The sequence below is a fragment of the Perna viridis genome, chromosome 14 (assembly GCF_037379345.1).
Source record: "Perna viridis isolate PV_CMFRI_1.1 ecotype Kerala chromosome 14, ASM3737934v1, whole genome shotgun sequence".
Lineage (NCBI taxonomy): Eukaryota > Metazoa > Mollusca > Bivalvia > Mytilida > Mytilidae > Perna > Perna viridis.
This window is the reverse complement of record NC_142458.1, coordinates 16,052,828-16,070,182: the sequence shown is the minus strand read 5'-3', so window position 1 is coordinate 16,070,182 and position 17,355 is coordinate 16,052,828. Positions and strand designations below refer to the sequence as shown.

The 17,355-nt window shown below is 33.9% G+C and overlaps 2 protein-coding genes across 8 annotated transcripts in view; one reads left to right on the top strand and one right to left on the bottom strand.

Moving 5' to 3' along the window:
* The first annotated feature begins 662 nt into the window (after positions 1-662).
* Positions 663-10,402, top strand: LOC148598379 (uncharacterized). Its single transcript, XM_088561905.1, has 3 exons — positions 663-844; positions 7,386-7,530; positions 9,014-10,402. Exons 1-3 carry the CDS (start codon positions 751-753, stop codon positions 9,192-9,194), a joined length of 420 nt encoding a protein of 139 aa, XP_088418031.1. The 5' UTR covers positions 663-750; the 3' UTR covers positions 9,195-10,402.
* Positions 10,403-13,439: 3,037 nt separating this feature from the next.
* Positions 13,440-17,355, bottom strand: part of LOC148598378 (uncharacterized) — a 51,804-nt gene continuing 47,888 nt past the window's right edge. For all 7 annotated transcript variants that reach the window (XM_088561900.1, XM_088561902.1, XM_088561899.1 and 4 more), the window contains one exon: positions 13,440-16,926. In XM_088561900.1, coding sequence (XP_088418026.1) covers positions 16,693-16,926 — 234 coding nt within the window. In that variant the 3' untranslated portion in view covers positions 13,440-16,692. The remainder of the gene's footprint in view (positions 16,927-17,355) is intronic.

The window sequence follows — 17,355 nt, the reverse complement described above, 5'->3', positions numbered from 1 at the left end:
AAAAGATGTAAAAATATGACCCAATTATCCTCATTGTAAGAGTATTATAGAAAACAAACAGCTGCAGTATAAGACAGATAGGAACTCAACTTGGCTGACCTTTTTATAATGGTGGGGTTGTCTATTTGACATATACACCAAACCTATTCTCATTATATTGTATGCTTGATTTCTCCTAGCTTCAACCCAGAAAATGGTCTTTCCTCTCTTAGCTTATAATTCTATTTACAATCATTCTTACCTGAAAAACTGGATCTGGCCATGAAATAGACAACCAAAATGAGTGCAGACAAAAAAATAAGCATTCCTAAGATTTTTGGTGATTTATAGTACTGTTTTGTACACATTTTAGCATCAAGTTCATACAAGTAGCTCCGTCACCCATGGACAAAATCCTAAATATACTTTAGAAACGACATTGACATTTCAAGAAGAAATAACACGATTTCGGGCAAGTTTGTTTCAAAATAACATTAACTTCGGCATGTTCTTATTGATAAGAGATAATTAAGGCATAACTTGGTATATAAAGTCATACATATTTACACGATGTTAATTGATTTTGTCTATTTTTGAAAATTGAATTGAGGACGGATGATCTTAAACTTGTATATTTACCGATAAGACACGCTGGAAAATTAGGTCAAATAATTTCAGACCACATGCCTAGATATAATTGATAGGTTTGTTAACCATTAAACATATTCATCGTATGAGTTTTTTTTCTAGTTTTGCCATAGTTAGGATACAATGGGAAGAAATATTCCGCTCAGTTTGCTGTTATATCTGTGTTTGTTAATTGGAATATTTACCGTACAGCAAGTTTCCTCGTTGCTAGAAGGAGGTAAAAAGAAAATTTTTAATCTAGATTTTGTGGAAATACACATGAGATACCATTAGCTTATAAGCGACTTAAACTTCTCTTCAATAACAATGTGAATTGACGAAATCCGTTTACAATAATCAAGGACGCTGTTTCTCGTAATTTACAATAGAAGGTTTGAAACATTTTTTATATCCACATGATCAAATAAATGTACATGGCGTCTAATGCACAATATGCACATATCAATTTCTTATGGATGAAACCCTTTTGAATTATAAAAATGCGAATAGAGGTTCATCGATAATGAATATCTCATCTCGGTCTTATATTAAGTCTTTTATCTATTCTAGTCCTCTTGTGTTTCATGACGCATAAGTTTATCACATATCGCCACTAGTTATCCCTATCTTTGTGCATTCCCCATGAATATCCTGGTGCTTTAAGCTCTTTCTCTGATGAGTATTTGCCTTCAATTTATGTTTGGTCGATCTCGTTATCTTTTTCCATACGGTGTCAATAATATTGCTTCTCTTGTAATGTCATAATGTTTTTATGTGACCAATCTTTTTTCCATTTTCTTCTTGTGGTGTTTATAATGCCGTCTTGACATTATGTGTCATACAGCTCTTTGTTTGATATTTAATGAGGCCAAGAGATCTTTGTTATGTCATTCAGATATTGTAAGTTTTATTCTCGATCTTTCTCGACAAGAGAGCAATAACAGCTTTAAAGAAAAAAAAACATATTTAACATTACTTTATATATTCTGGTTTTCGTTTTAAGTGATATGTTTATTATGTTCTAAATAAGTTGTAATATGCAGAGCATTGGTCTACCATTTCCTATTTTTGCATATGATGTCATGGTGCAGCTAAATAAAATAAAGTGCTTAGTTTCCTCAATGGCCCGCTTGCTTGGTGTAATATGGGCGATTTTTCTAGTATATATTCTGATGATTTTCGTTTTTGTGATGATCTCAAGCTCATTTCTTTTGCATGGGACCTGAATCTGGATATTTTGTCATGCGTTTGTTGTTGGTCATCTGTGAAAAGTGCGAGGTCATCGGCGTATTACGACTGCAAGCACTGATGGTCTATCTTATTCCACCATTGTCTATTGTTTTCTTTCTTATGACCCAGTCGCTAGCAACAAGGAAGATTGAGGATGAATATAAATCGCCTTGTGTTAAGCCTGATTAGCCGGTGGCTGTTTCTAGAAAAGAATAGGACGCTTACCCTACCGGTGCACCTCGACCGTCCATGCTCCCAGTTTTTAGTGGAGTCCGTCATTTGTTTTGTTGCTTTGTGTGTGTGATTTTGATTGCTTCGTTTTCTTTGTTGTGTGTGTTTTTTCCATGTCTGGTCTTTGTCCCTGAATTGCATTTTTGTGATTGCCGCTATAACCTTAGTTCCCTTGATTATTCTTTAAAAAAACCCAAAATACTACAATGGAATTTGTCATGAACTATTCTGATGGTGTCTATCGTTTTTGATGACATACAACATGTACCTTATATATCTGAGAATTCTCCACAAGCTGTTTCTGTGTAAGCTGTTATAATGTCTTCTTTATGACTAGAAATCTAATGTAGTTGGGAGTTTGCCATTCAAACGAATTATATTCTATTTTGCGTATTTTGCGTATTTTGCGTATATTTGGTCTCAACGTGATATACCCATTCCAAGGCCAGTTCGTTCCAGCCTAAGATGTTGGTCGAGATCATGTTGTATTTACATAAATTTTACACTTGCAAATATTTTATTGTTTGCTGGAAGAAAAATACTACCACAGAAGTTGTTGCGGTCCTTTTTATCTCCGTTAGCTAGTTCATTTATAAGGCATATACTAAGGTCTTTTTGGGACTGATTCTTTCCATATTTTCTGAAACAATGGATATATTTTGCTATCTATTTTTGTGCCACTTTCGGGAACTCAGCATTGATATTGTCAACTGCAGGTGCTTAGTTTTATGACTACCAGAGTTTCCACTTTTGAACGGATTTCAGTATCTAAATCTAATTCAGGGATGTTATTGTCAGTTCTGGTGGTTGTTCCGGATCCCCTCTATTTAAAACAGATTTAAATTTTTCTGCCTTCATTTAAGATTATCCCTTTCTTTAATTAATGTATGCCATTTTTGTTTTTCACCTATGATGACTAACAGAAATATTATCAGTGCCTGTGTTATTTTGTATAGTTTGCTATTTTTCTGCTTCAGCAGCTCTCTTGTCTTCTTTTTCTAAATCGCAATATTGTGTTGTTTTTTTTTGTTTTTTGTTTTTTTTTTTTGTTTTTTTGTTTTTTGGCATCTTTTATTCTTGAAGATGCTCAGGTAAGATCTTCAGATTTCATTTTCCATCGTTCCTCTTTTAAACCAGAGTAATAATACGGAGATCAACACTCCTCTTTGGAGTTGTACGTCAACCCCCAAAGTTATTTTTTCAGCTGTTGATTATATTGTGCTTTTCAGACTTTCCATTACTCTCTTCCTCATTACTTGTTTTCGCGCTTGAAAACTTTCTAGTTCAAGTACGAAGTTGTTTCTGATTGTTAACACTACAACTTGTGTTACAAATTTCGTTCTATATGTAATTCTTCTTCCCTTAAGCTTGTTTCATGTGAATTTGGCATCTTCATAAACTGTAATCTGAATTGATATCTACGCCTCGTCATACCTTTACATTTTAAACCATTTTCTCTATCACTTATTGACCGAGATCCAATAAATCTAGGTTGCATTTTAAACCATCAGTAGATTTCCATGTCGTTTTTGTGTGCGTCTTAAAGTGCGACCCGGAGACTAAGACAAGACCGGGAAAGCAGAAAAACGCAACAAAGAACATAAAATAACCAAAATAATACATACAATGTAAATTAACAACTCCGACTACAGTAAAAACTGGGAGCATGGATCAGGTGTTCCGGTAGGTTAAACATCCTCCGATTTTCTAGAAACACTTGGGGAGCTGATCATAAAAAAAATCAAGTCCGGGGTAGACTAAAGAGGAAAGGATTATGACGCGTTGAACAGCTCAGTTCTCGTGGTGCAAATAGATTCTTTGTAACGATCCACGAGTTCATGAGGACGATCATAAATCTTCTGAAGTAATGACTTTAATATTGTAGCGACATATTCCTGTTCCAGAAGCCTAATTTAAAGAGTCTAGCACTAAAGTACAAAAAGTCTGTGTATATACGGTAAGCTCTGGCATAACGTATGAGTTGTGATATGAACGGGGGCTCAAGGGATGCGGTCACAGATGAAAAGAAGTTAACAATACGGAATGAAAAGTCATCGCGTTTGTCGTATAGTTATGTCAATAATTTTCCTTCATCATCGATCTCTAAGGGTGGGTCAAGATATGAGGACGATTTCACAGTGTCTGTAGTATCCTTTATCTCAAGTTGTTTAGGGTAGATGCGATGTATAAAATCCTGGAAACTAGGATTATCTAACGATAGATAGCGGACACTCAGATAATAAAAGGATCTGGCTAAACGGTGTTCCTACTTTTCGAGCAGATCAGGTATAAGATTAGCCTCATAAGACTGAAGGAATAGTCAGCGAGTGATGGAACATAATTTGTTTTCATTGGAATGCCAGTTGATTGTTGAATATTGGACAAATATGTTGTCGATTAAAAAATCCAGCATTTTTGAGACATCTTCCTCGGTATATTTGGATGATGATTTGAAATCGTTTTTACAAAGTACGAGGAATCTTTAACAAGAACAACATATTTGTATCTAGTTGTACCGTCTTTTTAGAGTAACAACGATATATGATGTTTTTGGGTCGAAATTTTAACTGAATATGGGGAATAGAAGTATAAAGAGTTGAAAAATCATAGGTTTTAATGCTATTGTTTTCTGATAATAATCTTGAATTGAGGATTTCCAGAAGATCTTTCGAATTTTTCAGATCCAATTTCAATTAATATCACTACGGGAGTAACAAGTGTCGTGGTAGGACCTGGGACCCTCTTTGATAGCTGTGGGTAAAGAAGTTAAAAGTTTTGAAAATGCTGCAGATCCAGCTATGTAGCGTTGTTCTTATGGATTATTGTGAAGTTAAGGATTTCAGTATATAGACGGTCGATCATAATTATAGTCATTATTAGAGAGAACAAAAGATGATAGACAATGTTTTTTTTCTAAATCGATGTCTTTGAAAAGCGATTTATTGTTGACATTCATTGACCAACTTAAAACTTACATACGTTTCAAAATCACAGCCTTTAGTCACTCTGACAGTGAATTAATGTCTTCTAAATTGTTCTCGTTTTGTCCATTGTCTTGCATAGTCCTCACCGGCATCAATAAGAATTTTAAAATTATTATTCCATTGTATGGAGCGTGGTTCACTGTACTTTGGACCTTCCGGAGAGATTCGCCTTCTACTATATTTGAATCTTCCGTAATGTCATGACCAGAAGGACCACATTTGTTAGGATAGTTTTGCAAAAATATTTAGGTGGTTTAGCCTTAAAGTCCTCAACTTCGAAACCCTCCAATAGCCTTTTATAATTGAAAATTTTGGATACACTAGGTGAAGTATAGGAATATGAAATAATTTGTATTGATCTGTCTGAAATTCGGGAGTTTGTTTTTTGTTTGTTTGTTGGGGTTTAACGTCCGAGCAGCAATATTTCAGCTATATTCAGACGATGAACATGAAATGGATGATAAAATGAACATGAAATGAGAAAAAAAAAAGGATGGGACACAAGGACAATAGGGTCGACAAATTTTGATTGCCACTGGAAAAAGGGGGGATGGGTAAGGTCGGGCAATTTAGCCTCCTGTGGCGGAGCGCAAAGGTTCCTACTCCTATCGAATACCACAGCAGGGTTCTTTAACGTGCGAGGAACGTGGCATCTTTCCAAACACGGTGCACCACTATGGTTTGCGGTCAGGTTTTCCGTATTATAGCCTGACAACCCCAGCATGTAACACGCCAGGGGTACCCCATTCCACCACCTGGGGCACACATCCCAGTTGCTCTGTGGGCAGAGCGCCTAGCCCCGGCTAGGTTTCTGAGCACTATTTAGTCGCCTTATACGACAAGCTTAGCGCTGCTGCAGGCCTATTCTTTTAACACCCGGACCTGCACGGGGCCTGAAATTCGGGAGAATTTAGTTCGTGATGTTTTTATGGTGGAGGTTGTTAGCCAAATCAATTGCATCTATACCTTTGTTGACAAGCAGCAGTGAAAGGAATTCCCGTTTTCGTCGTCTTGACCTTTAACACAAACTGGTTTAAAGAATCTGTGGAAACCGATACCCAAAAAAGATGGCCACAAGTCTGTGTAGTAAAGTGATAGGAATAGAAAAGAGATTAATTCAAACGTGTTGAAGTCCAACACGTTTTTGTATGAAAGGAAGACCATCTTTGGAGACATCATGCATTTTAGGTGACGTAGAGTAACGACGGCCATGACTCCTTCTCCGTCTCGGATTTTTGTCAAATAAAGTCATCAAATTTACGTTATTGTAATATTGGTTTGGAAGGTTTCCTATACATTTGACGTTGTCATTGCACCTGTAAGGTATTGCAGTACATAGTCAGTGTATTCAGTATGCCTCTCTTTAGTTACCAAATACCGGATGTGGTCTATGATTTTTGTTGACGGAATCAAAATCTTTCAATATGTAATTTTATATCGTTTGGCAAAATCGGGATTCAGAATGATTGTTCACAATATTTTTTTCATCTAATGGTCGGTCCATTGGACTACTCAATGGTAGAAGAAATATCGAAACAGTTTAATAGGGCACTACAGGTTTACTGTTCATTGACCGCTCATTATTTGCTGGAATGCTCCCAGGAAAGAGGACCAGGAAATCAGATGTTCTTCGCAATTTTTCAGTCTTACTCTTTACTTGACTGCTTTTTATGATTCTCTTGTATGTAACAGAAGTATTTGTGGCATATGGCATAATACTCTGTTTTGACGAATTGACACTTTCATCAAACATACATATGGATCGACTCTGCGAAATTGACTAATATCTTTAATTAGTATTACAATGCCATAGTGAAGCCGAAAAGTATTGATACGGTTCAAACTTTTCATTTCATTGCTAAAATATTCTACCAGCTGGGAAATATGAAAAGATTGCAACTGGAGCAACAATGTCAGACAATTATGGTGGTTCAAATGAAAATAGTATCGTCATAACTCACAACATATTATACAGTTACGTTGTTTTTATGCGAAATCGACTACTGATTTTTTAATTATCTTATTTTAAATTTATATTTGCATAAAGTAGCATGTAGTCATCACAGCATGTTTAGAAAATGTAATCCAACATAAACAAAACAAATTTTCCCAACACCAGGTACCCCAATCCCATGGATTTGCCACCGTAAAATATAGTGTTGATAAGGTCTAATATTACTCCATTCACATAGGATTTATTTTCCTTCTTGTGAAGCGACTTTCATGTCTTGAATTTCCGTTTTTTAGTTGAAAGTGTAGAAAATTAAAGAACAATGCACAGAGTTTATTCTCGACTAAAGGAAATATATAAATATTCTATATTTGTCGTTTTAGAACCAATATCTTGTCATTTGTGTCGAGGGCCAAAATTTATCTGTGAAAGAAGTCACGGATCACAGAGATGTACCAAGCCAGAACACCAATTCTGTATCAACGATGTCGAGAATCTCACAGATGGGTCCAGATATGTGACGAGGAGGTAAATGCATTCAATTAGTCTAATTTATGTTTGTAATTCATTGAGGAATAACAGTTTTATCTTTTTATTACTTAAAGGGGGGTTCGCAGGTTTAAATGTTGAAAACCATCGGAAACCTATCATTTTAATTCATCTTCTTATATCAAAATATGGAAAATAACGATATTTGACAAAGTTGGGCAAAATTTCAATAATCCGGAAAAAAGCAGGAAAATCCCATATTTTCGATGACCTATTCTTTTCTGCTTGTAGTATCATATCAATTTTTTTTTCTTACAAAAAGTACAAAAAATCGGCGATACTTCAATAACCACTAAATTACAGAGCACAGATCTAGCTAGAAGAGTTTAAATTAACTGGGTGATAAGGCAGACGGAAGTGAAACTGAAAACTAAGCTCTGTACGGTCGTTCATTGCATAATTATTCTGAAATGTGGGACTCAAATTTACAAATAACTTTTATAACCTAAATTGGTTTTATGAAAAATCATTGTTACATGAACTTTAAATCATATTTTGACTGCCAAAAAATAATAAACCAGTGCATATTGTTTTCAGTCATGATATTGTGATTCCGGAAATGATCTTAAACAATACGCAAAATTAATTGCGGGATGGCTGCGCAAAAATGCATAACTTAAAAGTCTAACCAGTGTAAAATATAAAACGCATAAAAATTAGTTTCTGACTGGTAGCACGGTTGCTTTAACTATGAACCAGTGCATTACTAGACGTTACATATATTGGACAGGGTTAATGCGCTTCATCAATTGTTTTTTTGGCGCTGGCAATATACAATTAATCGGTAAACGGAAAATATGTCAAAAGAAAAAAAAGTAACCGGAAATAAAGTTACAATATTTGCTAGGAAAAAAAGTCACATGAAAAGTATCAATCAATATTTATTGCATTGTAAATATATTGGATTGTAAATATAGTCTTTGGGGAATATTATAATACATGTATGATATTAATGGAAATTTCATTTTATGTTTGTAATTATACATTTATTGCTGATATGGTGACATAATTCACTATACCATATGGCAAGCCAAAGTGGACAAAAATGAGTATTTTCTAATATTAAAAAATGTTTTTTTTTTAATATTACAAATTCATTTTCTAATATTACAAAAATATTAATTTTGTCCACTTTGGGTTGCCATAATACCAGGGACTTGACTAAACCAAGGATTTTTTATAAACTCTTTGACTAAACCGATGATTCTTGGGCATTGCATTGTCACCTTTGTTCTAGTGGGCGTGGCGTCCTTTTACTCACATTCTTAATATGGCGAGTATTAATAGTTGAAATAACAAGTAGATTAAGAAAATAAATGGCTTCCTTGCCATTAAAAATATATATCCTCAATTTACACTTTCTAGCTACATATAGACATCTTCTGACTTTTTATCCGTGACTTTTTTCCTGTGACTTGTTTTCCTTCACATACAAGTTACATTTTAATTTCACTTTTAATAGGTGTGCAACTGAAGCAGAGTGTCTAAAGGACTGGATAAGTGAGTCCGCCGATAGAAACGAATGTTTGAATTACGATGTACGACACCTGGTTGATTCCCATTTCTTCTGCTCTTTTTGTTGTAAGGGAGATAACTGTAACATCGAGACAGTTCCATCTACACTTGTTCAAAGAAACCGCTAAACATGAGTTAAGTGTCAGACATTCATTAAAAATTTGATTTACTAACACTGTTATCACTCTTCCGTAGACGTATTTCCAAGAAAGTTAGAGTGGGGAAACACTCCTCTCGGACCCACGTGGGGGTCTGTGAGTAGGCCAGAGCGTCTATACACAGCAGCCCAGCCGCTAGTACCCCAGCAATGCTAGAGGATATCTGGCAAGCTATTTTCTGACTTGGTGCCATCCTAACGTTGAGGTATGGATTAAAGGAAATTACAACCTCTTACGTTGTATGAGTAAGCCGCTAGTAGGACATACTCTGACCGAGTTCTTCAGTCAGGCATCCCAAAGGCTGGGCTCAGCTACCAACACCAATTGGTTCTACTAACCTACTAACATCGACCTCTATTGGTATTCAAGGTCGTTAAAAATTCCTAATCATCATCACTGTTATAGGTTTCTATTGTGTAAGCTGCAGATTGTTGGTCAGCCCTTAAAGTTATTTAAGGGAGCAACCAATTGATTTTTTTGGAAAAGGGGTGGGGGGCTAAGGATCAAAGTTTCTGTCTTGCCCATGGTAGCAAAGCGTTTTAATATAAACAAAAAAAAAAAACATTAGGACAAAATAATAAATAGGTAGCAAAGCCATCACTTGGCATCAGTCGTCATCGTTCAATTTTTCAAAACTCTTCTCCTCTGACACCACTTGACCAATTGGAACCAAACTTGGTATGAATGTTTCTTGGAGTATCATGCATAGAACTGATTTGGAGATTTTTGATTCGTTGAAAAACATTGCCACTGTTACTAAAAATAGAACATGGGAGTCGGACTGTGTGTTTTTCACATATATCTCCAAAACTATTAGGTTTAGCATAATTATTTGAATTGCTGAAATGACCATTATTATAAGGCCTTCAAAAGTCTTCAGGGATCAAAGTTTTCAGACGCCTCTTTGTAAGAGTTATTGCCCTTGAAAGATGAAAAATGCCTTTCTTTTTTTACAGTTTTCAGACAATATCTTGAAAAATATAATAGATGGAAAGAAACTTTCAATCGCTGAAATGATCCTTAATATAGTCCTACTAAAGTCTTGTTGGGTCAAAATTGTTGGACAACTCCTTGTTAAATTTATTGCTCTTGAAAGACAAACTTTAACAAGGTGAGTGATTCAGGCTCCTGGGAGCCTCTAGTTTTATTTCAAATTTGATCCTAGCACCACCCCCCCCCCCCCAATAAAAATCAAATGGTAGTTCCCTCAACAGAAAGTTTGTTCATGATTTTAATGCTCTTATACCAGGGTAATGTTTTCATTTCTTTGCCTGTTAAATGTTGAATAACAGGACAATGACATTATAGAATAAAATAATCCACAAGACACAAGTTGATATGACTGCAGAAGTTGAACCCTGAACAGTAAGGTCAAGTAGTATGGATACTACAGAAGCTTTTTACAACTAATTTAACGATAAGATGAAGCATATCAAACAAATTTTGAATTTAGACCCTTTGATCTTCGATGTCCATTAATTTGAATTTTGGAGCAACGTCAAAAATACATGACAAGGTACACTAACTATAGCGCGAAAGCCATAACCTGAGAAATCAACCCAAGACAAACAGTGAAAGAAAATGGGACAGACCTGGTGAATACCTCCCACTAAAATTGGGAAAGAATGATCTTTATATGATATCTTGATTTTACACAAATAATACTCTTATTTTTTTATTCTCTTGCCTTGCCTTGCTCAGCCTTTAATTCTATTAACCCCCTGGGGGGTGCATTATGGTCGAAGTACAAATGATTTTTATATTAAAATATACCTAAAATAGTTGTCTAGAAACAAATCTAAAATCCAATGTAAAATAAGAGTAAGCAGAAGCATCTACAAGGAAGGAAATAAAAAAATTCCTACTAGATTCTCATCCAACATTTTTTTCAAAATTAGTTTATTTTATTTTTAATCAATTTAAGTGAAAAATGCTGTCAATTTTGAAAGAAAATGACCTATATTTGGAATAAAATTGAATATGGAGGGGATGAGAATCTAGATTATTTTTTTATTATTTTGGGTTAACGTAACTAAATGTTTTTATCACTACTAAATGGAATTTTGTCTGTTTGTACTGGTTTGATTTGCAGTGGATCAAATTATACCCTCCCTGTTTTCTAAAAATGATTTAAGAGGGTGTCCATGCAAAGACCAGGCAGTGGGTGGCACATGACACATTTTGTTTTCAAATTATTTTCATCAATTTCATATTTCAAATGCATCCTTTCGCAAAAAATAATTCTGTAATTCTATAAATAAATAAATTACATAGAAAGCACTGAAATTTATTGAAAAAGGGAGATAATTTATTTTTGTGTGTGCAAAAGTTGGCTGCCTTGTAAGGTAACTTTTAAGATCACTTTTTCAGCCATCCATTTTTGATAATGATAAATATTTATTGTAATTGACATACAATCAAACAAAAAAGTAGAGGGAAAAAATTTTGTTGAGCCTGATTTTTACATGGACAGCCTCTTAACTAGAGGACAAAGGATGCAGGATGAACGATAAATACAGTGCAGATGAAGCAGCCTGAAAATCATGTAATTCAATAGGAACTACATATAATCTTGGATGACAGAATAATGGGCAAAGCCTATTACTAGAGAGAAAGACTGATATTTTGAAAATAGGAGAGAGTACAAGAGGCTCCAAGGAGGCTGAATTTCTCACCTGGTAAATTTTGACTCAAAAGGACTTTGGTAGGATTTGTCATAAGGATAACATCATCAATTCAAAATTTCTATCTTTTATAGTTTTCAAGATATTGGCTAAAACTGCTAAAAATATCATTCTTCGCTTTTCAAGGGCAATATCTCTAACAAGGAGTCGTCCAACAATTCTGATCCCTGCAGACTATAATAGGCCTTATTATAAGGATCATTTCAGCAATGGAAAGTTTCTTTCTGTCTATCATAGTTTTCAAGATATTGGCTGAAAATTGTAAAAAAAAAACCAAAAAAAAACATCATTTTTCACCTTTCTAGGGCAAGAACTCTGTCAAGAAGTCGTCCGACAACTTTGATCCAATGCAGACTTAACTTTGTAAGTCTTATCACAGTGGCTTGCTCCCATGGTCAAATTTGCAGCCCCACTAGTGTGTAACTATAGGTTATATACTAGTGGGGCTGTATATTTGATAGTGGCAGCAAGCCCCTGTGCATTATAATAAGGATCATTTCAGCACTCACTTAAGAATTTGGATATACGTAACGGTTTTGGAGTTATATGAGAAAAACTTCTGACTGAACCCTTTGTAACAGAGGTTATGTTCTTTTTTAGGGATCAAAAATCCCAATAATAGTTCTATACAGAATACCCTGAGGAATATTTACACCAAATTTAGTTCTAATTGGTCTGATAGTTTCAGAGGGGAAAATTTTGGAAAGAAATAACAGTAAAAATAGGAAAAAAATACGACGAAAAGGGCAAAAACTCCAAATGGCTTAACAGATGAAAACGAAAATTTGACCAGTCAGAGATAGATCTCATGCTGAACACTTTTATTCCTATCAGAATTTGGCTAATCGGTTAAGGAGAAATTTGCAAAACAAATTTTGTCTGACCCCTTAGTTATATTTTTAGTAACAGTAGCCACGTTTTTCGAAGGATAAAAAATCCCCACATCAGATCTATGCAGAATACCATAAAAATTCATACCAAGTTTGGTTCCAATTGGCCAAGTAATATCTGAGAAGATTTTTGAAAGAAAAAAACATTAAAAAGTGCAAAAAAATCGAAAAAGGCAATAACTCGCACATAGCCTAACAGATTAAAACAAAAATTTGATTACAGGTTGGTCTCATCATACTGAACACTTTTACTCCGTCTAAATTTGGATAAACCTAAAAATTTGGGGGATATATGCGAAAAATTTCTGCCTGCCTCCTATGTTTTATTTTTAGGAAAAGCAGTGATGTTTTTCAGCGGATCAAAAATCCCAACATGCAGAATGTACTAAGAAATATCCATACCAAGTTTAATTTTGATTGGTCTAGTAGTTTTAGAAAGATGGTTAACTATGGACAACGATGACAGAGACGGATGCCAAGTGATGGCAATACCTCATATGGCCTTTTGAGGAAAAAGAGAGACTTTTCGGAAATATGGGGAGAAAAATAATTTCATCTGTCAATTCTTTGTCTAAATTTTAAATTAATGTTTAAATCTAGTCATGGCCATGTGTGATGATAAATAAGCAATCCATACCATATACCTGGTATATCATTTTTATTTTTTTTTAATAAAAATTCAACAATTTTTATTGTGAATGATTGTAACAAGTGAAAAAGTCATGGACCATTCAAATAATGCAATAAAAAATACAGTTAACGAGCATGCATGAATCAAAATTATGTAATCAAAAAAAAGTTTAAGGAGGTAGACCTGGGGTAAGGGGCATAACTCTTGCAATCAGTGATTTAAAGAGTTGTGTTCCTTACCTTACGTCTACCTCCTTAAACTATCATTAAGATTTATCAACAACCAAATCAGAGTGCCTAAAGTCACTACACTGTATAGAAAGGGTCCAGTTTAAGTATTTAAAATGATAAATTCAAGACACAATACCGAAAGTTTCAAAGGGGTCTTCAGAACAATTTACTCAAGCAACTTTTATTAATTATCAATTCTTCGTAAAGTGATGAAACTTCCTATGACCAGCTTTATTAGTCATTTCAAAGCATATACACCACTGCATTTATCATTATTTAAGTATCAATCCATACAATATTCCGGCATTGGCAGTGGTAGAGGTCAAACGAGGTGAAGAAAATCTTTTGATGGCTAAATGCTGCTTTTTCAATCTACATGTCATAATTGTCCATATGTATTATAGTTCGTTTTGTGTGTGTGTGTGTGTGTGTGTGTGTGTGTGTATGTATATATATATATATATATATATATATATATATATATATATATATATATATATATATATATAAACGTCTAAATATGTTTAACATCACCAGAAGATGGTAAAATTTAAATTGAATATTTCGGATAACAGATATCCTTCCTCAGCATAACACTCATAAAACTATATGAGCATAAAACTCACAAATCTTCACGAGCATAAAACTCACAAAGTTCAAGATCAAAACAGATTCAGAAGCTGTGGGTGATTGTACCTTTATCAAAGGCTCACATAAGCAACTGATGAGGAGCCTGAATGAAAATAACAAAGAGGGTTTTTTTATCAAAGTTACAATTAACTGTGGAAAACAATTTAAAAAAATAAAAAGTCCAAATATAGTAGTACGGCGTATTGATGTATAGCAAGTAGTGCTGTACCAGCCTTAGATCCAAGACCTAAAAATGAATTATTTTTTCTCGTTAATTCCATCTGGAGAAGTTGTTTGCAATTTCTTCATCCAAAAGCATTCCCGAGATACTCTTTTACATTTTGACCAGTTTATTTACACACACACACACACACACACACACACACACACACACACACACACACACAGATCAGTATTTTAAGAAAAACAAGAAATGACTCACTAAAGATATAAGGATAATAAACAAAGTCCTCGTTTAACAGGAAGTTGTCGAAGTTTCGAATAATTGTTCCAATCAAATGCCTTAAAATAACCATATCAAGAATGAAAATGCTTTTAAAATTTCTCACTCTATCTTTGCAATTTTTGTCCAATAAATGCAATAAGCATATAACAAACTGAAACTACTTATATGGTTTGTAACTGTTCCTGAATCTAGAACTAGTGAGTTTTTGACATGCATGCATCATATAATCTCTGATAACTATAAAAACTCCTACTAAACAGCTTCTGTACAAGACAAGAATTTAAAAAATTTTGTTCTGATCTTCACAAATAGTATTGCTTCAAATATTTGTAAGAACGACAAATGAGAATTAAAAAAAAAACATGACAATAATCTTCAGAAATCATGAATTCTTACAATAAAATTTATAAATAGAAAATGAACACAACCATAACACTAAAATGCATCAAAACTTTAAATAACAAAAAAATTAGTCAACACTTGTTACTCTATCTGTATGAGACAAAAATGCCCTACATAATACTTTCTTGCCAAAACTCAAGCTATGAACAGCATCTGATGTTCTGAAATCACTACAGTAAGCCCTCTCAGAAAATGCAAAAATCTTGCAAAGTCTGGAAAAAGTGAATGTTAAATTATTTAACACGAAGTTATCCAATTGTCAAACTACATTTAATTTGAATTATGTCTGAGAATTTCTAAAGGCCTGTCTGCAGCGGTTAGAAAGCAGACATGATTTTACATATTTTTTCAGTAAAAAGTAAGAAATTGGGGGAAAATATGAATTAGGAGGTCAGGTTCAGAAGAACAATGTTTTCAGATAAAAAAGTAGGAATTCTTTCATAGGAAGAAAATCATGTCTGAGTAAGGGAGGAAACGAATAAAAAACATACACAACACCATCACTTAGTACCCTGCACACCTCAGTAAGTCATACCAAATACTTTGAAATTGCAGTTACTGGTTCTCAGCCAATTTCACAGCATAATGTCATCACATCATCCCAAATAAACCAGCTGTAGTATAAGGCAGGCCTATTAGAACTCACAGTGGGAACATTCGAACCCTCTAGAATCAAGCAAAAGAAAATTTGTTTGCATGAAATCTTGATTTGTCCCAAATTCTGCCCAAAAAATGTTTTTGTCTTACTTCATTCAGCTCTTAAGTAGTACTCCAGCTAAGAATCATGCAAAGTGTGATTCATGGTTGGAAAGCATACATATTTTTATTTTTCATATTTTGTTTAAAATGTCATAGTAAACCAAAATTAAAATGTGGCTTTTCATACAACCCTTGTTCATAGGAGATAAAAATTATAAAGAATGCACTGTACAATTCAAAATTAAGGAGAATAACTCTGTAAATGACACTAAAATACACTAGAAACTGTTGGATTTTCAATGTGGGTTATCTCCTAAGAGCAGACAGCTTGGAATTAATAATTATACATTTCATCATAAAGACCTTAATAACAAAAATAAAAATATGTAGCCTTTTTTTAGATGTATCACATTTTACAGAATTCACATAATTCTTACGAAGACTGCTACTTCCTTCTATCCCATCAAATCAAAAATCTTGGATATGCCCAAGAAAGGGACAATCAAAATGTATGCTGAGACTTAAAATCAGCATTCTAACAGGTTTTTGTTGGATTATAGTACAGACTGTTTTTTGTGGACAATTTTTTAGAAAAATTGTTTGATTTCACAAAAAGTTGATAGTGTAAAATTTATCATTCAGTATTGATGGCATAATAGAAAGTAGCATTATGACATCAATACTGAGGATCAATTTTACACTGACTACTTTTTTGTTAAATAAATCTACAGATTCATTGCATTTTTAAAAGAGATTGTCCCCAATTGTTAACTTAATAATAATAGTCCATGAAAGTACATGCATTTCTCTGTCGTCTGTGACACTGGATTCAGTTGTCAGTGAAAGCGGTTGGGAACATATCTTGGCATCATATTTGGACGTGGAGGTTGTCCTCCCTGTGAAATAACTAATTGTTGTCCTGGTTGCATAATTCCTGGCGGAATATTCATTGGAGGATGATTTGGACGAAGTTGAACGGGAAATAAAATTGAATTGTTTTGAGACATAACAGGTGGATTTGGTTGCATCATATTGGTGATAATTGGCTGCTGGTTGGAAGGCATTCTCATCTGGAAAACAATTAACATAAAATGTATATATTCTACTTTATAACAATCTATATTTTTTGCTGTATTTTATGAATTTGATTAGAAAATCCTGAACTTTCTGAATTTTTTAACATGGGTACAGTGAAGAGATGCACTACTTATGGAGTGTGATTATCAGTAAAATTTCTAAATACTACTGAAAATTTGTTAAATTTAAATTTAACACCGCTTGGTTTGGTTATATAAAAAATCTGAAATTAAAATTGTTCTCAAATCCTTGTGTCAAATCTCCAATTTCAAGCGATTTAATTGGTCAAAATTTGAGTTGAGGGAGTTTAGGTCTTTAGGTATAATTTTTTACTATTTCATAAATTTTGCCTTAATTTTCTAAGTTTCCTTTCCACAATTTGGTAGATTTAACTAGTCATTAAGGCAAGTTTATTACAGCCA